Source organism: Drosophila bipectinata, chromosome 2L, assembly GCF_030179905.1.
Source record: "Drosophila bipectinata strain 14024-0381.07 chromosome 2L, DbipHiC1v2, whole genome shotgun sequence".
Taxonomy (NCBI): domain Eukaryota; kingdom Metazoa; phylum Arthropoda; class Insecta; order Diptera; family Drosophilidae; genus Drosophila; species Drosophila bipectinata.
The window spans coordinates 15452942-15479315 of record NC_091736.1 but is presented as its reverse complement, the minus strand read 5'-3'; the positions used below and the strand labels follow the sequence as shown (position 1 = coordinate 15479315).

Here is a 26374-nt window from a genome sequence, read left to right as displayed (position 1 = left end):
GATTGACCACATGTGCTTAGCCGAGACACCTACCCCTATAATGAAAAGCTATTCATAGTGAAAATGTACCTTTTGTCGGGTGGATGCCATTAGTTTATTAAAAAAAGTTTATAAATAGAACTGTCGCGCATAAAAAAAAAACACAGTGGAAAGTTTTATCCAAGTGTTTAGTTCTGCCACAACTTTAAAGTATGTTTTTTTACATAAACAAATAGAAAAAACAAAGTTTAGGGGAGTTTGTTGCAAAAAAAAAGTTTAGTTTTTGATAAATATTTTAGGAAAATATATAAAACCGAGCCGGCTAGTTAGATTCTCAAGGTTATTTATAGTCTCCATTTAGTATATAAGCTGCGATAAATAGGGAAAAATAATTACAAATGCACAAGTGATCAATAAAAAATTGGTAGAGGCACTTGTTGCTACTTGAATACTAAAATAAACAAAGAACCAACTGCAATTATTCCAGGGAAACTGTCAGAGTATACTGTGGGCACTGGAAAATTAAACCTATAGCTTACAAAAACTAATAACTTTTTCCAATAAACAAAATTTTAAACTAACAAAACAAAAACATTTCTTAAAAACTAGAACCCTATCCTTCAGTAAATGCCTATCTCTAACGTCATTTAAGCTTATCTACGTGACAAGTATTTTATTTTTTTTTTTTATATTAAGGAAACTACTAGCAAAGAGAGGCCCGTTCGATCGAACGATAACTTTGAATTCCCACAGGTGGCACATCCAAAATCGCTCAGGTAGCCCACCAACAAGGTCAAACTCAATAACGTTGTGAAATAATACAAATAATTCTAGCCGATTGGCTTTCAAACACTACCCGGAGAAAGATAAACCTGTTGTGGTAAAGTGCTTGATAGGGTCCGATGCTCCCCCAGCTGATAAGGAGGTTTCTCTCTCTCTCTGATTTTGGGGAGTACTTCATAGCTCCATGTACTTGTTTTCAGAGATGTATTTAATAACAATTCTAGCGGCTTTTCATTCATTCGCAGTCCGTCACCGAACCGAGAAACATCAGCAATATGTCGAAATTGATCCGTTGGGGAATCGCTTCCGCTGGAAAGATCAGCGAGGACTTTGTCATCGCCCTCAGCACCCTGCCCTCCACCGACCACAAGGTCCAGGCTATTGCTGCTCGTTCTCTGGAACGTGCCCAGGAGTTTGCCAAGAAGCACGAGATCCCCACTGCCCTGGGAAGCTACGAGGCTCTGGCCAAGAGCGGTGATGTTGGTGAGTTTCAAAAGAGGCAGCACCAATTGAACGTCCAAATCAATAGGGATATGATTTTCTTTCCCAGATGTGGTCTACATTGGCACCCTCAACCCCCAGCACTACGAGGTGGCCGTCCTCATGCTAAACAATGGCAAGCACGTCCTTTGCGAGAAGCCTCTGGCCATGAACAAGAAGCAGGTTGAGGGAATCCTGGCCGCCGCCAAGGCCAACAAGCGCTTCTTCATGGAGGCCGTGTGGTCTCGCTTCTTCCCATCCTACCAGCGTGTCAAGGAGCTCATCTCCAGCGGACAGCTCGGCGAAATCAAGGATGTGGAGGTTAACTTTGGCTTCCCTCTGGAGCATGTGGATCGTCTGCAGTAAGTACAAAATATTAAATGCCTTAAATTTTTAAAAATAATATAATATTTGATTACCTTAGAAAACGTGAGCTGGGAGGCGGTGTGGTCTACGATCTGGGAATCTACACCATCCAGGCGTCGCAGTGGGCCTTCCAGGAGAAGCCCCAGAAGATCGAGTCCAAGGGCTCCCTCAACGCCGAAGGCATCGACGATGATGTGAGCGCCACCTTGACCTACAGTGGTGGACGCACCGCTCGCATGCGTTTCTCCTCCAAGGAGAAGCTCTCCAACACCGCCGTCATCAAGGGCAGCAAAGGACAGGTCACTGTAAGTAATCTAATCGCTATTGATCTTAAAACTCTAGTACTCATATATATTTAACTTTGTAGCTGATTGATTTCTGGACTCCCAACAAACTGATCGACATTGATGGCAAGGAGAAGGAGTGGCTGCCGCCCAAGGGCAAGTACCAGACCAACTACGCCAACTCGGAGGCCATGCGCTACGAGGCGGAGGCAGTGCGTCAGTCCATCCTCGCTGGCGAGGTGGAGAACAAGAACGTGACCTACGCCGACAGTCTGCTCTTCGCAGAAATCGAAGACACCATCCGCAAGCAGATCGGAGTCCTCAACAAGTTCGATGAGGAATAAATGTATAGAATCTATAAAATAATAAGCATAATAAATAAAAGTCTTTATAATAAAACTATAAATATTAAAGTCGGTGGTGCTTCTTTTTAAAAGAGTTTGGAACGTAAGGTTTATAAACTGGAACCTCGAGAAGCAAAACCACAAATAATTCTTTTAATATTTTTTATGAATAGCTCTCCTTTATAAAATACCCCTCTCAATATATGCATTTTTGTTAGACCCTCTAAATCAAGGATTGACAAACAGAGCGATAAGATTCAAGTCCAGCTACGTATGACATTCCCACTAGGTCAAAACTCTTGTTGGGGCGTTACTAAAGCAAATGACATGGCAAAATATTCGAATCTACACTTTATTGATCACGTTTCCACTGCGTGATGTGAGTTTTTTAATTTAGGGGCCTGGTAAGCGAGAGGGGGCCTCTTATCTCCGGGTCTTTTAGGGGTTCCTGTTCCATTATCTGCCATCAAGATTACCACCTAGTAGTCTAGCCAAAAAATTCTAATAGAAAACAAAGTTTAGAATGGTTTATGTACGATGATCTATGTATATAGTTTTAATTTATTATAACCCATAATAGTATTAGGAAATTCGTGGAAGCTTTTATTTTTTAATCTATCTATTTTAATCTATTTTTATAGTTTGTAGGCTTTCTACACAACTGTACCATTTTAAGTTTTTTAACAATATTCGTTATCTTCTGGTGGACTTCAAAAAAAGAGGGGCTCGTCCCAGTTGAAGGAGATAAGAATCAATTACGAAATAGCTTTTGGCTTGATTACGTATTCGTAGTGCTCTCTCAAGGCCTCGAGAGTTTTCGAATACGGGAATGTATCAACATTATGATCAGTAAATTGCGAATTTGTCATGTTTTTTAATGAGAAAGATAGTAAATAACGTAAATAGGTATTAACTTAAATTATGAAATCACATTTTGAAGGTTCTAGGGCTTAAAAAGTTTATTTAGATTTTTAGATTTATGATTTATTTAGGTACAGTGTCCAAGGATATTTGGAAAGATATTATCCATATAGGATATAGGTTTTAAGCCATTATCCTATAGAATATGTTTCTTATGGAACATCTTTCAGATTAATATTATTAGCATTTAATTATAATTATTTGTATTTACTTATGTGAGCTCTAATCATTTACTTTTTTTAAAACTATTATAACTTATATACTTACTGAATTTTATTTATAAATCCCAAGGAAGTAAACCTTTGTATATTTTATACCATTTATGAATATATTTTACATATGTATTTCTGTTCAAAGTATTCAAAGTATTAAAGTATTAATTTTTCAGTATTCAGTTTCTGATATTCCAAATAATGGATCAAAAATAGATGTTTTTTTGTAGCTTTAAGGGTTTTAAAAATATTATTACATTTATATACATTTAAATATAATCCTTAGAGAAAACATATCCTGAATCAATTAAATAATGTATTTTCAAAAAAACCTCCAAAACTCCTATAACTTTTAAGACCGACCTCGTTTATAATGATTTTGAAACTATTTAGTACTGATATTAAACAATATTTAGTTCCTCCCGATCATCGATTCTAGAAAATTGTAACCAATATAGCGCCAGTGTGGGTTCGCTTATCAACCGGAATGCAATTCAGTACGAAAAGTGCAATGAATGCAGATGCCAGGGACTGATAGGAGACCCTCGGGACGGGCACTTGGTATTATCATGCCGTCAGTAGCACCCCGGACACGAGCCCGAGAGAGACTCGATTCGAAAACACCGAACACCGCGCATATATAAACAGTCTGGACAGGAATCATGATGCAAAGTCAGACTATTCTAAACTGGGGTATTGCGGCAGCGGGCAGGATAACACAGGACTTTGTGACAGCCTTAGCGACCGTCGAGAAGTCCTGTCATGTAGTGGTGGCCGTGGCTGATGTGGATGGCCAGCGGGCTCAGGACTTTGCGCAGCGCAATCAGATCCCGAGGCACTATGATGGTTTCGATGCCCTGGCCCTGGACCGGGAGGTTGATGTGGTTTACGTGGGCACTCTGAATCCGTATCATTACGCGGTAGTCCACCTGATGCTGGCCAGAGGGAAACATGTGCTCTGCGAGACTCCCATGTGCCTCAGTATGGATCAGGCCAAGGAGCTGTATGCCCTGGCGGAGCAGAGGGGAGTGTTCCTGATGGAAGGTGCGCTTGACTAGGACTACTTTGTACTCTATTTAATGATCCAAACCGATTTTCAGGGATGTGGTCTCGCTTCTTTCCCAGCTACGAACGCCTGAGGGAGCTCCTAAACGCAGATGCTATTGGCGAGGTGACCCAAGTGAAGATCCAGCACGGCTTTCGTTTGGCCCACATGGAGCGGGTTTGCAGTCGCTCTCTGGGCGGCTCCATACTCCTGGACATTGGCATTTACGCCCTGCAGCTGGGTCAGTTTGTGTTTGGGGTCTCGCCTGTGAAAATCCTGCCCAGCGGCACGCAGCTCAACAAGGAGCGCATTGATGTCCAGGGCGAGTTCATGCTCGACTACGGCGATGGCAGACGACTGGTGGCATTGGTCACGGGTCTAGAGAATCTGGAGAACGACGCCGTCATTACGGGCACCAAAGGCGAGATTAAGGTGAGCTTATCAGGGGGCTTTTATTGATCCGGTCCAGACGGATCACGGGGGATTATCAGTGCGGTGCGCATCTGTCTAAGCCACACACGTTGTACGACTTGCAGCTGTCGAACTACTGGTGCTGCACCCAGATGGCCCGCTCGAACGGACCGCCCGAGTCCTGGCCCCTGCCGCGAGCCAAGTTCGACTTCCACTACACCAACACCTGCGGCCTGAGGTACGAGGCGGAGGAGGTGCGTCGCTGCATCGAGAAGCGTCTGCTGGAGAGTCCCAAATTCACGCACGCCGAGAGTCTGGAGCTGATTGCCATCTGCGATGAGATACGGCGTCAGATAGGCGTTACCTTCGAGGACTTTTAGCTTAAATTAGTTTTAAATAAAGAATTATATTTATAAATAACATCGATACGGTGGATAATATTTACCTGAACGATTTCAAATCAATTAGTTATGGTTGGGGGCTATTTTGTATTCAATATTTATTTAAATAATTGCAATGGTTTTTTTTTACTTTTCGTTTTTGAAGTTTTATGCTTTTGTGGTTCATATACATATTTTTAAATCATGTCCACTATTTTAGGCTCTATTTATCCGGTTGCTGCCAATTGTTGTATCATTAAGGCTAATACGCTATGGGTCTGGTCAGAAATGAGGAACTTAGTGGCTAAAAGAATACTTAAAACGCAGCTAACGCATTTAATCTAATCCTAGCGAAGGCTCAGCTACAATCGAATTGAAAAAACAACGTAATCAGATTGGCTTTGCAACTAAATGCAAAAATACAAAATACAAATCAGATTTTGACACACAGAGTTTTGGGTTTTTGGGTTAAAAAAACATTTTAGTGCTCTCAGCTAATTAATTATATAATTTTCTTCCATTTGATTTTGTTTTCAAAACACGGCAATCAATTTGTTCGATTTCGATCCAAAAAAAAAATATATAGAGGTATAATTAGTAAGAATATAATTTGTTGTTTTTGCGGAAGAAACATAACTTAAGCAACAAAGTAACTAAATTACATTTTGCACTTAGAGACTAATTAGAATTTAACAATAAAAATTTTTACAATACGGTTCGAGCTTTTTTTCCGGCTCTTGCCGCTACTGAAGATATATTTCCCGATTCCCGATTTCGGGGAAGTGCTGTTTTTGATTCCTGCCCCTGATTTGCCTTTTCCGTCATCCGTGCCACGCCCCTCGCCGCCTTAAACGTAATGAAGTCTTTTGCTGTATAAAATTGCTATAAAAACTATCCCAGCTTTATCTCTCTCTCTCTTACATTGATCCTCGAGTTTCCAGCAGGGGGTGGATCTTTCTTTGAAAAAATAGGACAAACACTATCGATCTATAATTCCTGGATATTATGTCTTAGAAGATAATTTAATTTATGAAGCAAACTATAATCCAAATCATCAATGAACAATAAACTTTTTGAAAAATAAACATGAAACTCAATAAAGAATAGAGAACTTAAACAAAAAGGAACTTTAAATGGGAATGTTTCATTTTAAATCTTGTTTCTTAAAAAATAAAATTCACTATATTCGTCGGGTATTTAAGACAAGACAACAACACCCAAGAATCCTCAATCGATAATATTTTGTACCTACTAGACCCACCACAAGCCCTGATATTTTTTAGGACTCCCCAATGGACTGATGGTGCTGATCGAGCGGCTGGCGCGGTTGTGGGGCAGATGGCGGCACCGAAGCCGCGGCCGGCAGAGGCAACGTGGTCATTGGAGGCAATTTGCTTTCCACAACGGCCACAATGGGCGCGGGCGTTACTAGAGGAGGCGGCAGGCCCTCAAACGACATGCAACCCCGCTGGCCATCTTCGACAATGGGCGGCGTGTCAATGGAGTCGACGGTTGTCGCACCGGCGGTGGATCGCACAGCACCACCACCACTATATTCTTCGGACACTGCCACCAAGGCGGCGGTGGTGTTGCGATTGTGCTGCAGCAGATCATTGATTTGGGAGAGACGCGAGGAACTGGCGATCGGTGTGCTTAGACTGATAAAATCCGAAGAAGAGGAGGAAGCGGTACCGGTGGCTGGCGAGGTCGAGGCAGCAGTGGCTGTGGGGTTTCCAATGAGACGCGACTGCGCGGGGGTCGAAGCTGCGGTCATAGAGGCGGCGGTGGTCTGATAGGGAGCATTGCTGGATGCCGTTGTGGTGGCATTTCCGTACGGCGGGGCCGAGGGTACAGCACACGAGCTGTAGGCACAGGAGCTAACTGTTCCTGCGGCTGCAGCCACGACTGCTGATGATGATGAGTGTGATTGGTATGTGGCCGAATAGGACGTTATCTAAATAGGATTATAAAAAAAACAATAGTTTATTCGGGAATTATAACAAAGTCCAGACCAAATCCAGACGAGGATCTAACTAATTAAACACGAAACATATTCCCCACCAACCTGAGCGCCACCGTAGCTGAGCGACTGATAAAGCTCTCCGTAGGAGGGTGTGGCATTGCTTCCACTAGCGAAAAGGCCCGAGTCCAGGCTGTCCAACTGGCCGTAGGTCGCGTATCCCTGCGTCTGCGTCTGTTGCGATGCACTTGTCGTGTTGCCAGGACTCTGCTGCTGTTGCACCTGCTGCTGGTAGTAGCTCACGCTGCTTTCGGGCGTGTACGCTGGCGAGGCGTAACCCGAACTGTAGTTGGATTGTGTTTGCAGGAAGTACGTGGATGCGGCGTTGCCTGTTCCCACGGGCGAATAGCTGCTCATGGCCTGGTGCGACTGCTGCTGCTGTTGTTGTTGCTGTTGGAGGTGTCCTCCTTGTATGCCCTGCACCGAGCCCTGACGCTGTTCCAAGTCCAGCCTCATAACCGTGTGAATGTAGTGAGTGCGCACCCTGGTGGGATTGAACTCCACGCGTCCGACAGTGTTTCCGCAAGCTTCGCGAGTGCATCCACAGGGAAACATGGCCCGGTCGACTTGGCATTTAATTCCAGCTTGGCTGCAGGCGCAGGTTTCCGGGTCACAGAACTCCCTGCACGAACAGCCGCAAACCTCCCGAGAGTTCCGGATGTCCCGGCACTCGCTTTTCTCGCTGGCATCGATCTTCCGTACCCCGGCCGCTTTGAGGAGAGCTCTTCTTTGTTTCGGGGTCACAGGCTGCAGGAAGCCGTTGGACCCATCGTCCGCATCAGAGCCACTTCCCTCGCTCAAGTAATCCTCCTCAGATTCCTCGCTGTCGTCACTGCTCGAGCCGCGCGCTTGCAGATCCTGATTTTGGTTACGATGTGCTCGCCTCAACTCCGCCGCGTGCTCCGCGAGAGTCATGGTTTTAAAAGCTACGTGCCTGGCACCCATACCCAGGGTACATCCGCCAGCTGTCGGCACACAACTGAAGCCCTGTTGCCTGGGAAAATAGTAGACCTTCACCTGATCGAAGTTTATCGAGCGCTTGGCTCGCTTTTGAGACGCCACAGGTTGAGCTGACATGTCGGGCAAGTCGATAACATCGCTCTCGTTGTCCTCCAATCTCCGTTTGAGATTGGATCTTGTTGGTTTGGTTTCCTGCGGATCGCTTGGCTCCGGCTCGGGTTCTTTATCCGGTTTACCTTTCACCAAAGCGGTCGTTTCGCTGCCTAGGCCAGAATCCGAGCCGCCATCCCTTAGCTCGTCTTCCTTGGTTTTCACTTGCTTAGCGGGCTCCTGAGGTGGCTGTCCGGAACTGGTGGCTTCTGCTGCACTCGGAGCTATCTCCTTTTCGTTGTCCAGCTTTAGCCAAAGTAATTCGCCACTGGTGTCAGCCTCTTCGTTTGTGGTCACCGAGGAAGAGTCCAGAATATTATCGATAGCCAGCGGATCCTCCGAGACGGCATCCGAAGCTATTGAAGAATTTAGATCCGCATCGCTCAGAACAATAATCTCATTGTTCGGAAAGTTATCGAGCTCCAGGAACTGCTCCTCGAGCTCGGGATCGGCTGGACCGTGGGCGAAGTCCGCCAGCTCGTCGTCCAGCTGCTCCAGCGGCAGAGGGAGAGTACCCATTGCCTTTGCCTTGGCCGCATGCACTTTGGTAGCATCAATAATTGAGGTCTTGATCTGTCGCTCAATGTCGAACTCGTCGTCGGCCACCAACTGTTGCTGCATCAGCAACTGCCTCTTCTCATCTCGATCTAGTCCGCTTTCATCCTCCCGGTCTCCAATCTGGTCTCTTTCTGCGCCTTCTTCGTGGGCAGTTGGGTCGGAAGCTCCGGCTTCCCTTTGGCCTGCAGTGTTCGTTTGTGGACTGAACATGTTTGAGCCGCTGGCATTTTTTTGTATATACGTGAATATCTTCTTGATGGGAGTGAACATGCTAGTGTCGAACGACCCTACACTCTGGGTCAGAAACCAGGCAAACTCCCTAGAACATCAGAACATCAGTTGGAAGCCATCTGCGGAGAAAAAAGAAATATGTTTCAAGAGATGAAGTTTATATAATATGGGAGGGAGGGAGCTGGTAGCGACCACCAACAAAATGTTAAGAGCTGTAGGATAGCAAAAAAATAGCTCCATCCTCAAACTAAGGATCCTTCTTAAAAACAAAGAGTTGTACACCATTTTTTCTATTTTTCACTAACCCAAAGTAGAGACACCGAAAACCAAAATCAATATTGATTAGCTTTATGCTAAACTTGCGCACCTTTGCGGTTAGCCAGCCGCCTTGAAGTCGAAGCCAAGATAATCCCGATCGTTTTTGCGAATCCTTTTTGGAATTTGCGTTGCAGCTGCGACAAAAAAAAAACTGCGATGCCCGTTCAAAGGTGTGCGTGAAAGGAGGCGCAGCTACGATGGCAAATCGCGTTCGCGTGTGAGTGTGTGTGTGTGTGTGGGGAGTATGTAAGGACGCGGTTGGAAATCTACTGTTTGTCAAACATTTTCTCAACCAATCACCGAATTGATTACGTCTATTGCTCGGCTTACTTGCACGAGCCTTTCGCTTCGATTTCAACCGTGTCTAAATTTTTAACTTTTTTTCTTCTACTTTTCACTTGTATCTCTCCCAATGTTATTACTTGTGTGACCAGTGTGACCGTAGTGCAAAATACCAAGCCAAGCTTTTTAACACAACAGTCACACTTCAAATACCATTCTTTTAATGAAATGTCTAGGCGAATTTATTGTTTCCAGCTAATTATTTTGGATCTAATTTATATTTCCTTTTAGCTGTTTGTTTTTTGAGCTCGATTTTTCCTTGAATATCTATTTAAATTCAGTGACGTCAGTACTGTGAAAAAATACCGCAGATTTTTGTATTTTATAAAACTAACAGACACATTTGTCCACACAAATTTTAGACTGTAAATTTAATAGAACTTGAAAGAAAAAGTTTGCAGTTTCTAAACATGTTTCAAAAAGAAGAATATATTTTCTTTGACAAGGGGAAACTCTGAATCCAGAGTTGACAAGCGCTGCCATTTTTCTTTGGTAAATACTGCTGTGGTATTTTTAATTTGTTCCCCCACGGTAACACTTTCAAGATTTTTTATGCATAAAATTGCAAGTGGTAGAAAGTTGTAAGTTTAGCGATAAAACTGGATAAATTATCAGTAGAGTGATAAATACAGCAGGAAATTATCCTGTGGACCCCGGACACGAAAAACAGAAGCAACGCCCCAGAGCGGTGACGTCGCCCTGGAAATCGACAAAAACAAGACTTGGCCAGGAAGCGAGTCAGTCAGTCGCTATCTATCTCCCTCTGCGGTCGTTCGTTTCTTCATTATTGGGGCCGTTTTGGGGACCAGAACGCCCGTGAAAACGCAATAATCAACTGTCTGTATAATCCCAAAGGATTTTAAAGTCGGTGTGCAAAGTTAAAAGTGCGTAATCGGGAGCTTTTGCGTTGTTGTTTCCCCCCATTAATTAAGAAAGTTGTGTAAAATTTTTTCTCCCCCGTCCGCCATAGTTCGAGTTAGAGAGCGAGCGCGATAGCTGGCCCTGAATTTTTGGGTGCGTTGGGGCTCGAGTGCGGGCGGTAGAGCGAGACGGCCGTATGACCTGCTCCAACTGCAGTCCACAGTGGTTCAAAGTTTACCAAAGTTGAATGTAAAAAAAAAGATTGCAATGCAGGTGTATGAAGGCAAAATGGAATAGCTCAGTTCGGTTTCAAACTGGCCCCTTTATCACCTCCAATAATAATGGGGCTTTAGCCGTCTGGACGGAGTGAGGGATGCGGTTCTTTGTTCAGCTTATTTTGCGTCTTAATTAATGTGTCACAGTGCCTCTGTGTGTGTCGGTGTGTGTGTATTTATCTGCAATCCCGTTTCTTATCGTGCCAGTCACCAAAACTCCCCCACTTTTCTCTCTTTCAACTTTCCTTAGTATCCCCAAATGTAAACAAAATCGCATCTTCTTGCAACCGCATCATTTTTTACATATTTGTTTATTTAATGTTTCTATTTTGCTTACTCTTGATATTAAAGGAAGGGAGGAAATACTATTATTTTTATTATTAATTCAACATACTTGAAATGCGTGCTGTGAAAATTGCACTTGTTGACTTTACGAGTGAGACAATCCCACATTCCAGGGCACACAAATGGGCCGACCCTGCTTTGCTTCATACAGAAACTCTGCACTGAGGGAAATATTCTTTATTTTACATCAAATTTTGGTAGTAATTCAGTAGATAGCTGGCTTCCTGTTTATTTTTTTGGCAACTTGCGTATCTAAATAAATGGCCATTGTTGTGGGTGTGTGAATGACGCATCGTCAGCTGTTCAGAAAGAACCAAGAACGGTTATTTCCTCAACTGAGCCGTACGTTGTTTTTTATTTTATTGAATTTTCCGCAGACATCCACCAAGGCCAGACCTTTGTGTAGTAGGGTCTTTAAATTCAATTTCTAACTCAATAAGAAGCAAAGTATTTTAATTGTGGGTGAGTTTCAGCCTACCAGCTGCTCATTACTAATGGAAAATTTTGGATTTACATTTTGGAGCTCGGATTTAATGGATTTTTAAGTGAGAATTTTTATAGCGCCGCCAAAAAATATGTACGTCAGTCTAAAAAACAACAACAAAAGAAGGCAATTGTCGGTGAAATTTTTTATTGCAATTTGGAGAGCGCTTTGTAGAGTGAAGAGAGCAAAGTTTACCGCCCGAGTTTGTTAGTTGTTTGTGGCTTGACAACTGAGCTCCAAAGGCGGCCTCCCTCCACAAAAACAATAGAAGAGAAAACAATTGTTGACTGGTTGCATATTGCACATTAAATGCCAAAGAGAGCCTGCATATTTATCGGCCTCCACTCTCCACCCCTCCTGACCTGACCCCTACCTTAATTTAATAACGCTGCACAGCAACAACTAGTTGTCGCGGCTATACTTTCTCTTCTCTCATTCCTTTCCAGCTTCTTCTGGCATTCCGAGACGATTTAATTTATTTTGCATTGATTTTTATCATAGCATCCGCCCTCTTTTCCTCTCCCCGGATTCGAGAACATTTTTTCCACAAAGTAAACACAGTACTCCCGCATGCTGTTTGTCAGATTCGACGATCAGACGATCTCGTTGAATGTATTCCCACTGTACAGTCTGGCATCGATGTGTTAATTAATGGAAGTGAAGCTTCTCTCTTGAATTTAGAGAGAACTATAAGGTTACTCAATACTTTAATTCTGCCGAAATTTAGTTAGAAATGAACCCTTGAGCCAACGGTGCGTATGATTCATGAAAGTCGCCACTGATAACAAGTAAAATGAGAGCCATACGCATGAATACAAGCACATTCTTCATATATACAAAATAATATGAATAAAATCCCGCCCTCGAAATAGTTTATCAGAAAGAATGTATGTACATTATCAATTGTGTAGTAGCCGCTGGCAAAGTAATAAAACTTTAAGCCGAATATGATAACGAACTTTTCCCAGACCTAGACCCAGACCTAGACTGAAATTTCGGTGAATTCTCCTATGGTAATTCATCTAAAAAAGGGGAAAAATACAATAATTGCGCCTATACTACATTTTTGAGGCTTCTCTGTGTTTGCCAAAGTATTTTTAGTTGCCGCTTTGTTTGGGTTTTCCACTGCCAATTAACTAGGCTTTTGTGTTTGTGGGTGTTTGAAGCCGACACGTTTCAAGCTATAGCCCGATCCTTAAGTCCGATTTTTGACATTGAAAGTTGCTGCTTGGATTTGTAACTAATCTCGCAGCTAGATTTGATTATCTGGGGAGTTATCAGCGTGATAATGCTTCTGAATATCAACAACGATAATGCTTTCAAGGTTAATGCAGGAAATGATATTTTAATTTGTTAATTTCTCCACATTTGGATGCCGGTTATTCGATACGATTCTGTCCTATTCAGTGTGCCAGTATTTTATAGGGCGAATGGTTTCATTTTCAACGGTCTCTATCGATTATCGCCAGCAGTCGCCGACGATGACACCAATTTTACGCATATTACTGCACTTATTGAATTAAAAGCAACACATTCGTCGGCTAGGAAGGCGCCATGTGGTTCATTGACGCTGTACAGCAGCGCTCATAATGTTTGGGGAATGTTTAAATGGCTTTCCTCTCCATAGATCTCTTAATCAGGTTTTCAAAACGCTGAAAGTTGTAAATGTAGTAGATTTAATGTCTATTTTTAAACACTTCAAAGGTTATCTTTATTGACTTGTGACGATAAGAAATACAATTCTTTTAAAAATGATTTTTATATTTTAAAAATACATAGAAAGAAATCGAAATTAAATAACCTTTAACTGTAAAAAGAGATTACTTATTTTAATGTCTTCCTTCCTCCATCAGATAACTCATCCACATACTCGCCAGCGATCTATCAGACTCAGCCGAGGGAGTGAGAGCCAGTAACCGTCCGTAGTAACCACAAACGACAACGCCAACGCATCAGTTGCCATCTCAGAGGAGGATCCGCATCCGCTCTAATCCGATCCGAACATGGCAACCTCACCACGCACCGGCGGTGCCAGTGGCGCCGGAACAGCGCAGCGACCAAATGGCACCTCCCAGAATAAAAGTTGCCAATTCAAGCTGGTGCTGTTGGGCGAGTCGGCTGTTGGGAAATCCTCCCTGGTCCTGCGATTCGTCAAGGGACAGTTTCACGAGTACCAGGAGAGCACGATAGGTGCTGCCTTCCTCACACAGACCATTTGCATAGAAGACACTGTTGTCAAGTTCGAGATCTGGGATACGGCTGGACAGGAGCGGTAATTATCTCAGTTCTTTTTTTGCAAATCATTTTATAACTTTAGTGTTTGAAGAATGATAAAGATCTTGTGTTATAACAACTCATGTGGAACTTGAAGTTAATCATGCGGAATATAATGTTCAAAAAATAGAGTTGGAAAAATGTGATTTATTTTAACTAAAAACTTAAATTTTATTTATCTAAATAATAAATGTTCTTATCTTACAGATACCACAGCTTAGCTCCTATGTATTACCGGGGAGCGCAGGCCGCCATCGTCGTCTATGATATTCAGAATCAGGACAGTTTTCAAAGGGCGAAGACTTGGGTCAAGGAACTGCATAAACAAGTAAGTGTCATCCATCCATGGGTGCACCTCAATTCTTCCGCTTCTGGCACTGCTATCAAGGTCAATGCAATCTCGTGCAGAACGCTCCGTTATTGAATGAATATAAATTCCTGTCTTTGTTGTTGTTTATTAAGTGCCCTCGCAGTGGGTGCACTGAACTCAACTCCAGGCAATGCGGCATTCATTCACACCCCATTGTTTTTAATTTTCTGGGAGGGGCCTTGATCAAGCAGCCAGTTCTTGTTGGAGTTTTTTAAAATATAAATATTAAACAAAAATTAAACTTATTTAAGGCCTCACCAAATATTGTTATTGCGTTGGCTGGCAACAAAGCGGATCTGTCAAACATTCGTGTCGTGGAGTTCGATGAAGCGAAGCAATATGCCGAGGAGAACGGCTTGCTGTTCATGGAAACGTCTGCGAAGACAGGCATGAACGTCAACGATATCTTCTTGGCCATTGGTAGGCTATTAACTTGTCCGACTAACAACTGCAGAAACTTTGCTAATCGCTCTCGTAATTGCAGCCAAGAAACTACCTAAGAACGATGGCGCCAACAATCAGGGAACCAGCATAAGGCCGAACGGGAACGAAACAAATCGACCGACAAACAACTGCTGCAAGTGATGTCCTTTTGTAGGTTCGTCTTGCAATTAACTTCTGTAATTTATAGATTATTAATTAATTGTTATGTGTATTGCAGAAAATGAAATTTCCAACGAGAGATTTGAAAAGTTTATGCTGATAATTATGAATAAAAAAATTATTTAAAAATTTAACTGAAAAAAAAATATATAACAGAGAGTACATAAAAATCGGTTCTCTCATGGGGCAAAAACAATAATGATAGAAACCGCATAATATTAATTATAAAGTTAAAAGGATGAAGCCCCTCCCCAATATGACGGAAAGTTAGTTACATATTCTCCTCACACCTCAATATCTCCCCCCGCCCCCCATTTGACTCGATATCTGTCCAAAAACTGACACGCCCCGCAATTGAGCTACACTATCAGTATAATACCGACATAAACCATTTCAAATAATATTACAAAAAAAAATAAAAGAAATCTTTTAGAGAAAGCGCAGAAGGTTTTTGCAAAGTTCAATGTGTCGTAGAAAGTTTTGAAATCGCACTGTATAAAAACAAAAGGAGCGAGCAAATAATATTTGTAAAGTTTTGAATTTCTCAGTCAGTTTCCAAGCGAATTAAATGAAGGAAAATTCCAGTTGCAGTTGTTCTCAGCAGCGTTCCAAATGCAAAAAAAAAGAAAAAAAAATGAAAAACAAACACCACAATGAGCAAAGTTCGGGTCAGCGGCTGAAGATCCTCGCTCGCCTCGGTATGTGGCAATGAGTGTGTCTCTCTACGGCTCTAAGTCTCGGATCCGGGTCGGTCATGGATTACTATACGGATTCGACTTGAAGTCGTGTGGGATGGACACGTGTGATAGTTGCAATTTATATAAATTATATATACACATATGAAAATGAAAAACAAAACCACAAAAAACAAAAGTATGCATAATTTTTAATTTTTTTTAGTTTTGTATTGCGTTGAACTATTTTTCCACATTCTAGCAACGATCGAAGATTTAATGCTACTATCTTTAAACATAAACGAGAGGAAATTAAACAAAAAAAACTATCGTAAACCATAAAATTTAAAATTACATCTAGTATGCAATTAAGCGAAGCGAAAGAAGTAACGTGAAGTCTTAAATATAAATCTTGAATACTTTACCATAAATGCAAAATGCAAAAAGAAACGTAAATAAAAAACCGAACAACAAAACACAACATCTACTTTGTTTGAATCGTTCCACAAACATCTATGATTTGATCAAAAATTGTATTGCAAAACCCGAGAACTATGATCAGATCCGATGCTTATTCCTTTCCAATTTATAATTTTTATGTTGTCTGTATGTATTTAAATTTAACATTTATAAATTATAATAAATGAAAACATCGTATGTAATCATATGTATGATTCACTATACAATTGCTTGCGGTAATTAATTGGAAGAGCGAATAGAAATATAACCTTGTCTATATAATGGGAAGACCATATAGGGATAATAATATCCTATAGGTCTTATGAGTAATGTCACGGTATAATGACTAAAGCTGAAAGAGAAATATTTTGAAACAGTATGAGCTTGGGAGCAATTTTTTATCTTTCTATAATTGACCACAGATGGGAGGACCCAATGATGATCATCTTTTCTACAGAAAATTATGACTTCAAGGAGTGATATTTTTGTGAATCACATCCAGTCACATCTAGAGCGTATTGCTTTTCGCTATTTAAATTTAGTCGGGACTTAGTACTTAAGTACTTCTTACTAAATTAAGATGGAGCTGATACCTGGAACGGCGGTCTATGATGTGATTATTCTGGGGAGTTCCCAGGTGGGAAAAACCTCAATAGCTTGGCGCTATGTAAATGAAGAATTTTTAATTGACCCCATACCCACGCGGGGAGTTGAATTTTTAACAAAAATGATACCCGAGCCCCATCTGAGGGTGAGATTGACAATCAGCGTTACGGGGGGAAATGAACGGTAAGTCCAAAGAGTGCATTTACTTTTTTAGTTTTTAACTATGAAGTTTTTCCAGCTACGCAGATATTTTGTTTATAAGAAGGAGGGTTTATGGGGCATTGCTGGTGTACGATATCCACGACCGGAGAAGCTACGAAGTGGCCAAAGCATGGGCTGCGAAACTAAAAGCAAAGGTTAGCCAGAATCCTTAATTTGGGATTGTATAATTAATATTGAAATTTTCAGCTAAGCCCATGGATAGTTCTGGCTTTAGTGGGCCACAAGGTGGATGTTCTGGAAAATAGGGTAGTATCTACCGAAGAGGCGGCACAGTTTGCCAAAGAAAATGGCTTAATCTTTTTGGAGGCATCTGCTCAGGAGGACATCAACATTACTAAATGTTTTTTGGACATTGGTTAGTTTAAGGGTATTTTATTCTACGTATTTATGAACTATTTATTTTTTTTAGCAATTAAAATTAGGCAAAGGGACGTCGCAGACAGATTACAAAAATGTTACAATGAAAGAATCACGAATCAAGGCTGTAAATCTCATGGTTTCCTTTGGTTTAAAAAAAATAAATAAAAAAGTGAAGATTGTCCACCTTATTAAAAGCCCCATTTACGCATTAAATGTAATATTTTTAATATAAATAAACGTAGTCACATGTTACTAAATTTTGTGACTCAGCCAGATATTCGTAGCTTGAGATCGTATTGTTTTCTATATTTGAATTAATCTCGAATCAGAGCTCCAGTAAGATGGATTTGTTGGCAGAAACGTCAGTCTATAATGTGATTATCCTGGGAAATTCCAAGGTGGGTAAAACGTCCATAATGTGTCGTTATGTGAATAATGCCGTTCCTGAGAACCCCAAGACCTCAGAGGGAGTGGAATTTTTAATAAAAACCATACCTGATCCAAGTCTGAAAGTAAGACTAAAAATTTTCGATACTGCAGGGCATGAACGGTAAACGAAAAAGTGATTTGATTTGCTATATTTTATTTTTATAACTTTGTCTTATTTCTAGATTCAAAGATATTTTGTTAAATAATTATACAAGGGTTCATGGGGCACTGCTGGTGTATGATATTCACGATCGGGAAAGCTACGATGCGGCCAAAGAATGGGCTGTGAAACTAAAATTAAGAGTAAGCTGCTATCCCCCATTAGAGATCCAATAATTAGTGTATTTGAATGTTTTAGAGAGGCACGTGGATGGTTCTTGGTTTGGTAGGCCACAAGGTGGATGTGCCAAGAGGTAGGGCAGTATCCACCAAAGAGGCGGAGCAGTATTGCAAAGAAAATGACCTACTCTTTTCGGAAACATCGGCTAAGGAAGACATCAACATAAACAAATGTTTTTTGGACATGGGTTAGTTTTGTATATGGAAAGTTTGGTCTTCCGTTGATGAAATAGTTTCATTGTTTTTGCAGCAATAGTTATTAGAATAAAGGATGTCAGTGCCCAACATGGACGCCCATTGTCTCAATCAAAATTTGGAAAGGACGTTAAACTGCGAAGAATGGATAGTGATCAAGGTAGTTGCCCTCAGGTTTTCGTGGAACCTTGGCGGAAAAGCCATTGAATTGCACGGCAGCCATTTTGAAAAAAGTTAACATGGCGGTTTATGTCAGCCATTTTGAAAGACCATACTCGACTGTAAAATGAAACGATTTATCCGTTTGGTTTATTAACTTTTCTATTTTCATTTTTGTTTTTATTAAAATTATAACTGATTAAGTTTTCTCTCGAAATAAATACATGCTTAATTTACCATCTTGGTTACAATTTTTCATTTTTCTTTGTATTGTATAAGTATTGTATATATAATTTTGTTTCTGTCTTTCTTGCTACATTGTTTTCCATTTATAAGAATAATTATATTGTGTGACTAGCATAGGTTTTCAGTATGCCCGTTTCGGTTTTTTTTCTCGTATCAGAATATTTAGTTAGTTTTTTTAGAGAAATCAAAGAGAGCTACATATATGCTAACTTACTACAAGGCAACTAAATGGCTTCAATCAGGAGAGCTTTATGCTATTTAACGTACAAAGACAGAGATAACAAGGAAACAATAGATAATATAACATTAATAATTAAATTAAAGTTTCAAAAATAATAAACAAAATGGCAGAAAGTTTTCAAGGGCAGTTATTGTAGATAGTTGATTATAGAAATGTAAGACACAATTAATTTAGTTTTGCTCGAAGAAGAGAACAAAAAAGAAAACTTTTGTTTTTTTAACAAAAGTTTGACTCAACAAAAACAATTTACATACAAACAAGTTTCGAGTCGTTTTCGGGTTCGTTTTCCATTATCGTTATTCCACATGAAATATCACTTACGTAAGAGAAGTTTATATCTGTATCTGGTATTTGGTAATTTCTAGATTTATATCCTAGGCTACAATTTTGTCTCAAGAGTTTGTCCTTCTTTGTATTAATTTCGGTATTGTTTTGATAAATCAATAAATTTATTTTCATTTTGTCTCCTTGGTTTAAGTCTAAATTTTGTTTTTTCTTTCGTTTTTCATTTATTTCTATAAAATTTACAAAATTACGTTCCATTTCTTGTCTTCTTTTTCGATAGCTTTGCCCCAAAACTGTGTGTATATATTGATTCCAAGAAGGGACAAATCCCCCCTACTTTTTCTCTATAAACTCGCTTATCACTTAGGCTTACAAGTAGTTATCTTTTTTTATTTTTTTGCTTCTAAAGATTCTTCAATCGGATTCTTGATAAGTCACAATATTTGAATGTTTTACAGAATCGCTTCGATATTACCGATTTTTGATTTAGCTTTATTCATTTTCTATACAATTAAAGGGGCTCATCACCGTGCAAATCACAGGATCCAATGTTCTCGCCCTGGTATGCCGAGAAGTCGCTAATTATAGCTTTGGGTTCGGCGCCAAATTGAATGTCTTGCAGGCATCCTTTGAAGGGTTCGTAGAAACGGCCTTGCGTGCGTTTGCTTACCGAGTCCAAGTTAGGAAAGCCACCTGTTTTAAAGAAAAAAAATAAAGTAAATGAATAAAATCCAATTCAAATAATTTTTTAGTGTTGGGTAAGGTTGCTAGCACAAGTGTTATACTAAAAATGTGTTATAATCGAACTGTTATTAACAGAGCGTTAACTTAACAGGGATTTAACAACGATTCGTGCTCTTAATGGTAATTTAGTTATTTTATATAAACTAATAATTTTGTATCTATTTTTATTAAATTGCTGGGGTTCTTTAACTACTTTTTATGTATTTTAGTCTGTTGACAGTTGCCTGTCCTTAAAGGCCACTTAACATTCACTGTAAGCCGGCTGTAACAGCTGTTTTATGCCACCCAGTTGGCAGACCAGCTTTAGCTGTATCTCTTTCTCCCTCTCACTTTCAGTATTTACTCGTAACATTCAACAAGTGGTTTTCAGTTTCTGTCTAGTTTTTATACTAATTCTAAGCATTGTTTAGTGCTATAGTGAGTGGAATTAGTGCATCAAAGTGTTAATTAAAGTCAGTGAGGTGAGTGATTAATTTTTATAGTTTTTGTTTGCTTAATTTTGATGTGCTCCTTGTTTGTGTTTGTTTACTTTTTTCGTATAAGAGCAGATACAGTATCTTACAGATTGTCTTATTATGTATTTCGTAGAATACATTTTTTTGGGAACTTTAAGTTTGAATTTTAAGACTTACCCAAATAAAAGACATCCTCGTAGCTAATTGTTGGCTCTTTGCTGGAATTCTTGCGTCTTGACATTATTGTGGTTGTTCTTGTGGGTGTCGTTGTGGTCGCCGCCAGCGAGGGCCTACTGTTCTCCGGCAGTCGCTCCGTGAAGATCACCTCGCCGTCCAGCTGGAGCTCCAGTCGCGTCCGGTCTAGCAGGACACTGGTCCAGTGCCAGGCTCCATCGGATATAAAGCCACTTGCCGGAGCTCTCACCGTGTCGTTGATGCTGCCCAGCAGATTGCTGGCCAACTTGAGGTGACCAGCCTCCAGGCCCAGACCCAGGAATTTATTCCTCTCGTGCTCGCTCCACAGCAGCAATCCGTCCGGTTCGATGGTGGAGAAATTCAGCGAAACTTGGATGGCTTCGCGGGGGCGGACAAAGAGGGAGGGGCCGCGCCTCTTGTCTTTCATTGGGATTCGCGGCGGCGGCAAGATCAGGTAACTGTTGCCACGGAAGCTCGGCGTAGTCGGTTTGCTCATGGCTGAAAAATACAAAAAAAAAAATAGAAAAAGATATTTAGACTAAGGGGGTTGGAGAGGTAGGTGTTGTTGCATTAAACATGTTGCATGAGATACATAATTAAATTACAGCATCAGCTTGCCGCACCAACTGCATTGTTCGTCTTTGTCTTTTGTTTCGCTTTTTGAATCTTCATCTTCATCTTAAGACCCTGATCTCGTTTATATACGATTGCCTATTATTTCTACTTAAAGTTAGATTATCTTTTTTTTTATAACATTTTCTAATCAGGTTCTAGACGTGGTGATTAATCTTTTAGTCCTATTTATGTGATATATTAGAAAATTATATTAGTTTATAAAACTATTATTTTTCTTTCTGTGTACAAGCTCATTCCATTACTTTTCTTTTTCTTAACTTGTCCATATTTTTTTCAATTTCTAAATTACTTGCTTTCCAGTTTTGTATCGTTATTCGTCATGAATCATCTTCAGAACCTGAACTTCAAGCAAAGATTAATCTTTATTATCATGCGGTTATTAATTTTCTCTACACTTCCTCTCACTTTTTTCCCATTCCACTTGTAAGTTTTTTATCTTTTCTATACAAAAGTGCCTGGGCCCTGATCTTGATATTGACTTTTGCCTTTTCCGGGAACATGCATTTCTAGCACTCATCGCTTTCCCAGTTTTCCCCTGGATTTTCCCATTTTCTTTGATTTTTAATTTTAGCTGCAAGTGGCAGCTCTTGTGTGGCAGTGTGTTTGTATTTTCTAGTGGCATGTTAATTCACAATTTGCTAATAAGTGAAAGGCCGGCAGCTGGATCGGCAAACGCATAACATCCGATGGATAAGCAAATAACAAAAAACATCTGCCGATTTCATATCATGAAATAAAGCTGGTTTTGCAGACATTTGATTGATGTTTCAGTTGGTGTCATTATTGTTTTGAATAATGCATTTGCGGGGACGGCAATAAAAGATTCAAATTACTGATTAGCTAATTGCAATTGTCTGTAAAAGATTCTAGAGCCGGGATACTTGAAGTCATTTTAAAAAAGGGAAGGGAAACATTTAAAAATAATTGTATGGGAGTTTAAATAACCTAATTATAACTTATCTGGAATGTTTCCCCTTCTTTGGAAATATTATTAAATTTTATTCCAAATAAAGCAAAAATTATTTGCCAGAATCAGGGCAACGTTTTAGTAATTTTCCCCACATTATTATTATGCAGATTTATAGTAGAATCACAGATCGCTAATTTCTGTGGCTTTTTTGGTTTTTTTTTCGGCCAACTTCCTGACCCCGCTGTGCACTGAACCATCCGAAATCCAAATGCTGCCGTTAATGGCTATTTGCTGTTGCTGTCTACTTCTAATTATAATAATAATGTTGTTCTACTCCGCGGCTTAGAAAAACAAGTTTGCCCAGCAACTCGACAAAGCCAAAAGCTTAAAAAGAGATCATCAAAAAATAATAAAATCATTTCGGCTTCTGTTCGGAGTTGCGAAAACAAAACTTTTACTCGTGACATATTTTTTCGAGAATTGAACTGAAAACTGAACCCGAAAGAGGATTTATGAAACTTGTTTTTCTCGGCATTAATATGATTTATTGCTATGGTTGTCACGCTTATTGAGCTGTAACTAAATCACTTTTTACTTGGCGACTAACTGAGTCACCCTCAGGTCATTGACTTTGATTTTGCTTTGATTTTTTGGCGATTCTATTTGATTCTTGGTACTCACCTATCTCGCAATAGAAGCCTCCCCAGCCATTTGGACACGAACAGCGCCCACTTCGCAGACATCTTCCATTATTCTTGCACGGTATGAGTTTGCAGGTCTCCGAATATTCGCAACGATCGCCCTTGGCGTATTCCGGACAAATGCAATGCGGCTGCAGTTTCTCATCCAGCCAGCAGTGTCCGCCAGACTCGCAGGAGTCTCCTCCACAGGCCGTACCGTCGCAGTCCCGAATATTCCGCGATTCTGCAAAAAAAAAAGAATAGAAAGATGATTATTTTGAGATGATAAATTCAATTATTAAAATTAATAAGAATTTATCCAAAAAAACTACAGTACTAGAGTATGAAAAGAACTCTACTTACCCACAATATTAGTTTCGTTGAGCACAATACGAGTGCCACTAACCACCAGTCCCCGGACACAGCCCCGGAAGGGAATCGGGAATCCGGAAATGGCGTTGTGCGGCAGCTTGGATACATCCTTCAGGCCGCCAATGTAGAGCAGCGAGTCGGGCTCCACCAGCACCTCAGCAGAAGGTGCCAGGGCTGAGGAGGCGCTGCCCTCCACCCACAGGGTTAGCCAGCGACCTCGTTGTGCCATCTTGATCTTATGCCACTCCCCGATGGCCAGCATTCGAACACTCCGCACCACGGTCACATGGTTGCTGGGGCCCGAGATCCTGAACTCTACCACTCCACCTTGCAGGGACAACGACACGAATCCAATCTTCTTGTCCTGATTGTTGTTTAAGGTTCCGAAGTACAGGAGCAGTCCTCGCTCGGAAAGTGGCCGGAGCTGGAACTCAATGAAGAAGAACTGCACCCTGTGATGCTCCTCAAAGGTCTTAGAGCCCATCAGTGGCACCGGCGAGAAGCTGCGCTGTTTCTCCACCTCGTTCAATAGTTTCATCACAAAGTGGGTGCTCGGGGTGGTGATTGGCTTGGGGGGCATTAGCTTCTTGGTGAAGTTTCGGTAGCTGACCATTTGGGATCGCTTAGCACCCAGTTTGTCGCCGCCATCATACAAATATGGCCAACGAACGGCCAAATAGGAGCGCCTTCCGGTCAAGGATACATCGCTAAGGGAACGGATTTCTTTTGGAAAGAATAGAGTATTAGATTATCCTAAGGATGTTTGAAGAATGAGTCTTACCTTCTTCACAATTCTTTCCCGTTCGGCCCACTGGGCAGTCGCATTCGTAGCCATTCACCAAAGGTACACACGTGGAGTCCTCGTAGCACTTGTTGTTGAAGGAGTCGCAGGGATTTGTGGGCTGAGCACACAAAGGACCATACCAGCCCTCCTGGCAGATGCAACTGTTTGGTTTCCAAAATTTTAATTAAATTATTTGATATTATAGTCTTGAAATCAAAGATCACTTACGTAAAGGTCGCACCATGCTGCAGGCAGGCACCATCGTGCTGGCAGGCATGGCGGTGGCACTCTCTGGTGCCGCACTGACCCACCCCACGACCTCTGACTCCGCGCGTCTCTTGCAGCGGCACTGTCACCTGTCCCGCCTTCAGCTGGACATCGTAAATACAGCCCTGGAATCCCGAGTGCAGCGGCAGATCGTGCGGTAGAGTATTGAAGTTGGCTATCTCATGGCCGCCCAGATAGAGGATGGGCAGGACATCCATGCGGCTAACCGATCCCGGCGAGCGACCCGTGATATTGAACTTTCCGTCCACCGAAAGCCAAGCCTGCCGTCCAATTCGACCCACTTTGATCTCGTAGGGAACCCTCGGAGCATCCAGCCGGAAGTCTATGGGTTTCTGGGTGAAAATGCGACGAGGTCCTGCGCCCAGATTCCAGGTGAGCATAATGTAGCCCTGGATGAAGCTCACGGCCAGGTGATCGCTCTTCTCGTCGTGATAGCCGGATTGACCCAAGAAGGCCAGTAGCGATATCTGCGACATGGTTTGGGGCAGGATCTTGAAGCTCAGCTCCAGGGAGTACTCCAGGGGAATGGGCACTGTGTACGCCACAAACGAGGAGAGTCCATTAACGCTGCCGGAGAACGAAGGCAACGCCACTTCAAGATCTGTTTGGAGAGTATTATTTTTCCAAAGTATTTAGTTTTCTGAATAATCTTTTCCTGCTCCTGCAAAGTATACTTACTATGCTCGCAGTAGTGACCATGCTTGCCCAAGGGACACAGACACAGGTATCCACTGCCCGGAAACTGGACACAGGTTCCACCGTACTGGCAGGGGTTGTCCTCGCACACGGATATCTCGCAGGTGGGTCCCATGTAGCCGGTGGGGCATTTGCACTTCCACTTCTCCGCCTTCTCGCCGTTCTCGTCCACCTCATTGGTTTCGATTTTGATGCAGGCGGCGCCATTGCGACAGGGACTCGATAGACAGGCCAAAGAGCCGCATTCAGTGATACCGAATCCATCCAGGGCATCCCTGCAGAGAGAGAAAAAATGTAAAAAACAAAACAGGAATACTTTCTAAAAGTACATAACTATTTGAACTTTGAGCTTATATTGTTTTTATACTTTAAAGAATCGATTTAGAAATCATTTAGAGAAACCGCTTGAGAATCAAATAAGAATTGGGGAAGATATAGGCATCACTGTGGACCCTAAGGGGGAAATCCCATTTTCAAGGAGACCCATCACGAAAAATGGACAAAAAATCGAAAAAATATTTTGTCTTAGGATTTTCATGCAGAATGGTGGATAATCGATCCAGAAAACGTTTAAGGTACTCCGCTTGAGAATCGGAAAGGAATTGGGAAAGATATAGCCATCACTGTGGGCTTCATAGGGGACGATATCCTATAGCTGCCATAAAATTGAATTATCGGAAATGAGCCTTCTTTCGTGTTTTTAAATATAGAAAGTTGGAAGATCCTGCATATTCTATTTTATATCAACTTCGGCTACGCCTGAAGGTATTTTTAATTTTTTGTTTTATTTAAAATGTTTCCTAAACGTTTTGTTTCACTGTACAAAATGTATTAAGGGTGATGAGTCAGGTGTCTAAGCTAATTTCATGAGCTCGTCTAATTCAACATGTCAATACCAGCGGACGGTGTGTCCTTTTTGTAATCCTTGTGCGCCATTTGACAAACAGCCCACAGCTGTCAGCGCGTCGACAAGGATGTGTCCGACTTCAGCCCCTGACCTCCCACTCCATTCCCCCCACCCCCTCTTGCTTTTTGGGCCATCTGTTTGAGCTCGCGAGCTTTTATGAACGTTGCACGCTGACGAATGGCTTCCGCATTGCCCTCCCTGCCTCGTCTCTAGCCTCCTTGTGGAATGTCCTTTTCATCGACTTTGGCTGCATTTTCACTGACGGTTGCCTTTTAGTGAAAACTCGTTAAGAGGCCATAATATATACGTAGTATAAGCTTTTACCGTGGTCATTGCTTTTATGTTTAAGAAGTTCTTTTGACAAAGAAACTCTAAGAAACTACAAGAGGCTTGCAGAGCTCAAGAAATCTTGAAGGCTTTATAAAGAGGCTTGAACTAAAATGGTAGAAATTTAAAGCAGGTGTAGAGGACTTAAGTCCTCATTAAATTACTTATT

General features: G+C 41.4%; 7 protein-coding genes across 13 annotated transcripts in view; 5 read left to right on the top strand and 2 right to left on the bottom strand.

Annotated features, from left to right (window-relative positions):
- The first annotated feature begins 53 nt into the window (after positions 1-53).
- On the top strand, positions 54-2305 carry LOC108126092 (trans-1,2-dihydrobenzene-1,2-diol dehydrogenase). Its single transcript, XM_017242534.3, has 5 exons — positions 54-189; positions 1008-1245; positions 1313-1604; positions 1667-1913; positions 1976-2305. Exons 2-5 carry the CDS (start codon positions 1038-1040, stop codon positions 2234-2236), a joined length of 1008 nt encoding a protein of 335 aa, XP_017098023.2. The 5' UTR covers positions 54-189; positions 1008-1037; the 3' UTR covers positions 2237-2305.
- A 1275-nt stretch (positions 2306-3580) lies between these two features.
- On the top strand, positions 3581-5275 carry LOC108126003 (trans-1,2-dihydrobenzene-1,2-diol dehydrogenase). Its single transcript, XM_017242409.3, has 3 exons — positions 3581-4413; positions 4470-4846; positions 4951-5275. Exons 1-3 carry the CDS (start codon positions 4032-4034, stop codon positions 5203-5205), a joined length of 1014 nt encoding a protein of 337 aa, XP_017097898.2. The 5' UTR covers positions 3581-4031; the 3' UTR covers positions 5206-5275.
- Positions 5276-5788: 513 nt separating this feature from the next.
- Positions 5789-9886, bottom strand: Axud1 (AXIN1 up-regulated 1). Of its 2 annotated transcripts, none has more exons than XM_017242407.3 (3): positions 9430-9886; positions 7271-9243; positions 5789-7159 (listed from the first exon to the last, which is right to left on the bottom strand). In XM_017242407.3, the coding sequence occupies exons 2-3, from the start codon at positions 9161-9163 to the stop codon at positions 6485-6487; spliced, it is 2568 nt and encodes an 855-aa protein (XP_017097896.3). In that variant the 5' UTR covers positions 9164-9243; positions 9430-9886; the 3' UTR covers positions 5789-6484. The 2 variants fall into 2 exon arrangements, with proteins under 2 accessions (XP_017097896.3, XP_070133145.1); XM_070277044.1 differs by having other exon boundaries at positions 9492-9886.
- A 345-nt stretch (positions 9887-10231) lies between these two features.
- Positions 10232-16356, top strand: LOC108126036 (ras-related protein Rab5). 2 transcript variants are annotated; one of them, XM_017242459.3, is made up of 6 exons: positions 10232-10365; positions 13603-14021; positions 14231-14351; positions 14645-14813; positions 14878-14991; positions 15055-16356. In XM_017242459.3, exons 2-5 carry the CDS (start codon positions 13753-13755, stop codon positions 14976-14978), a joined length of 660 nt encoding a protein of 219 aa, XP_017097948.1. In that variant the 5' UTR covers positions 10232-10365; positions 13603-13752; the 3' UTR covers positions 14979-14991; positions 15055-16356. The 2 variants fall into 2 exon arrangements, with proteins under 2 accessions (XP_017097948.1, XP_017097949.1); XM_017242460.3 differs by lacking the exon at positions 10232-10365 and adding an exon at positions 10408-10668.
- A 128-nt stretch (positions 16357-16484) lies between these two features.
- LOC108125784 (uncharacterized) lies at positions 16485-18590 on the top strand. 3 transcript variants are annotated; one of them, XM_017242113.3, is made up of 6 exons: positions 16485-17091; positions 17144-17312; positions 17367-17867; positions 17929-18049; positions 18105-18273; positions 18336-18590. In XM_017242113.3, the coding sequence occupies exons 3-6, from the start codon at positions 17659-17661 to the stop codon at positions 18485-18487; spliced, it is 651 nt and encodes a 216-aa protein (XP_017097602.3). In that variant the 5' UTR covers positions 16485-17091; positions 17144-17312; positions 17367-17658; the 3' UTR covers positions 18488-18590. The 3 variants fall into 3 exon arrangements, with proteins under 3 accessions (XP_017097602.3, XP_070133148.1, XP_070133150.1); XM_070277047.1 differs by lacking the exons at positions 17929-18049; positions 18105-18273; positions 18336-18590 and having other exon boundaries at positions 16485-16918; positions 16974-17091; positions 17367-17592; XM_070277049.1 differs by lacking the exons at positions 17929-18049; positions 18105-18273; positions 18336-18590 and having other exon boundaries at positions 16485-16918; positions 16974-17091; positions 17144-17592.
- An 81-nt stretch (positions 18591-18671) lies between these two features.
- eys (eyes shut) overlaps positions 18672-26374 on the bottom strand; it is a 50894-nt gene continuing 43191 nt past the window's right edge. The window contains exons 8-14 of one of the 2 annotated variants that reach the window (XM_017242238.3): positions 24954-25246; positions 24216-24876; positions 23985-24148; positions 23195-23926; positions 22833-23075; positions 20588-21103; positions 18672-19904 (exon numbers count right to left, since the gene is read on the bottom strand). In XM_017242238.3, the coding sequence (XP_017097727.3) occupies positions 19723-19904; positions 20588-21103; positions 22833-23075; positions 23195-23926; positions 23985-24148; positions 24216-24876; positions 24954-25246 (2791 nt within the window). In that variant the 3' untranslated portion in view covers positions 18672-19722. The other variant, XM_070277042.1, reaches the window with a different exon arrangement.
- The window catches only part of LOC108125898 (MKRN2 opposite strand protein), a 52093-nt gene continuing 46005 nt past the window's right edge, over positions 20287-26374 (top strand). The window contains exon 1 of one of the 2 annotated variants that reach the window (XM_070277045.1): positions 20287-20416. The gene's annotated coding sequence lies outside the window, so the exon portion shown is untranslated. The remainder of the gene's footprint in view (positions 20417-26374) is intronic. The other variant, XM_070277046.1, reaches the window with a different exon arrangement.

Bases quoted from the DNA above. Each gene is read 5' to 3' on its own strand.
- LOC108126092 (XM_017242534.3), top strand. From the start codon at position 1,038: ATGTCGAAATTGATCCGTTGGGGAATCGCTTCCGCTGGAAAGATCAGC. The intron at 1,246-1,312 runs GTGAGTTTCAAA...TTTCTTTCCCAG, and splicing joins GGCCAAGAGCGGTGATGTTG to ATGTGGTCTACATTGGCACC. The intron at 1,605-1,666 runs GTAAGTACAAAA...TGATTACCTTAG, and splicing joins GAGCATGTGGATCGTCTGCA to AAAACGTGAGCTGGGAGGCG.
- LOC108126003 (XM_017242409.3), top strand. From the start codon at position 4,032: ATGATGCAAAGTCAGACTATTCTAAACTGGGGTATTGCGGCAGCGGGC. The intron at 4,414-4,469 runs GTGCGCTTGACT...ACCGATTTTCAG, and splicing joins GGGAGTGTTCCTGATGGAAG to GGATGTGGTCTCGCTTCTTT. The intron at 4,847-4,950 runs GTGAGCTTATCA...TACGACTTGCAG, and splicing joins GCACCAAAGGCGAGATTAAG to CTGTCGAACTACTGGTGCTG.
- Axud1 (XM_017242407.3), bottom strand. From the start codon at position 9,163: ATGTTCACTCCCATCAAGAAGATATTCACGTATATACAAAAAAATGCC. The intron at 7,160-7,270 runs GTTGGTGGGGAA...AATCCTATTTAG, and splicing joins TCAGCTACGGTGGCGCTCAG to ATAACGTCCTATTCGGCCAC.
- LOC108126036 (XM_017242459.3), top strand. From the start codon at position 13,753: ATGGCAACCTCACCACGCACCGGCGGTGCCAGTGGCGCCGGAACAGCG. The intron at 14,022-14,230 runs GTAATTATCTCA...CTTATCTTACAG, and splicing joins GATACGGCTGGACAGGAGCG to ATACCACAGCTTAGCTCCTA. The intron at 14,352-14,644 runs GTAAGTGTCATC...AACTTATTTAAG, and splicing joins TCAAGGAACTGCATAAACAA to GCCTCACCAAATATTGTTAT.
- LOC108125784 (XM_017242113.3), top strand. From the start codon at position 17,659: ATGGATTTGTTGGCAGAAACGTCAGTCTATAATGTGATTATCCTGGGA. The intron at 18,050-18,104 runs GTAAGCTGCTAT...TGAATGTTTTAG, and splicing joins CTGTGAAACTAAAATTAAGA to AGAGGCACGTGGATGGTTCT. The intron at 18,274-18,335 runs GTTAGTTTTGTA...TTGTTTTTGCAG, and splicing joins CAAATGTTTTTTGGACATGG to CAATAGTTATTAGAATAAAG.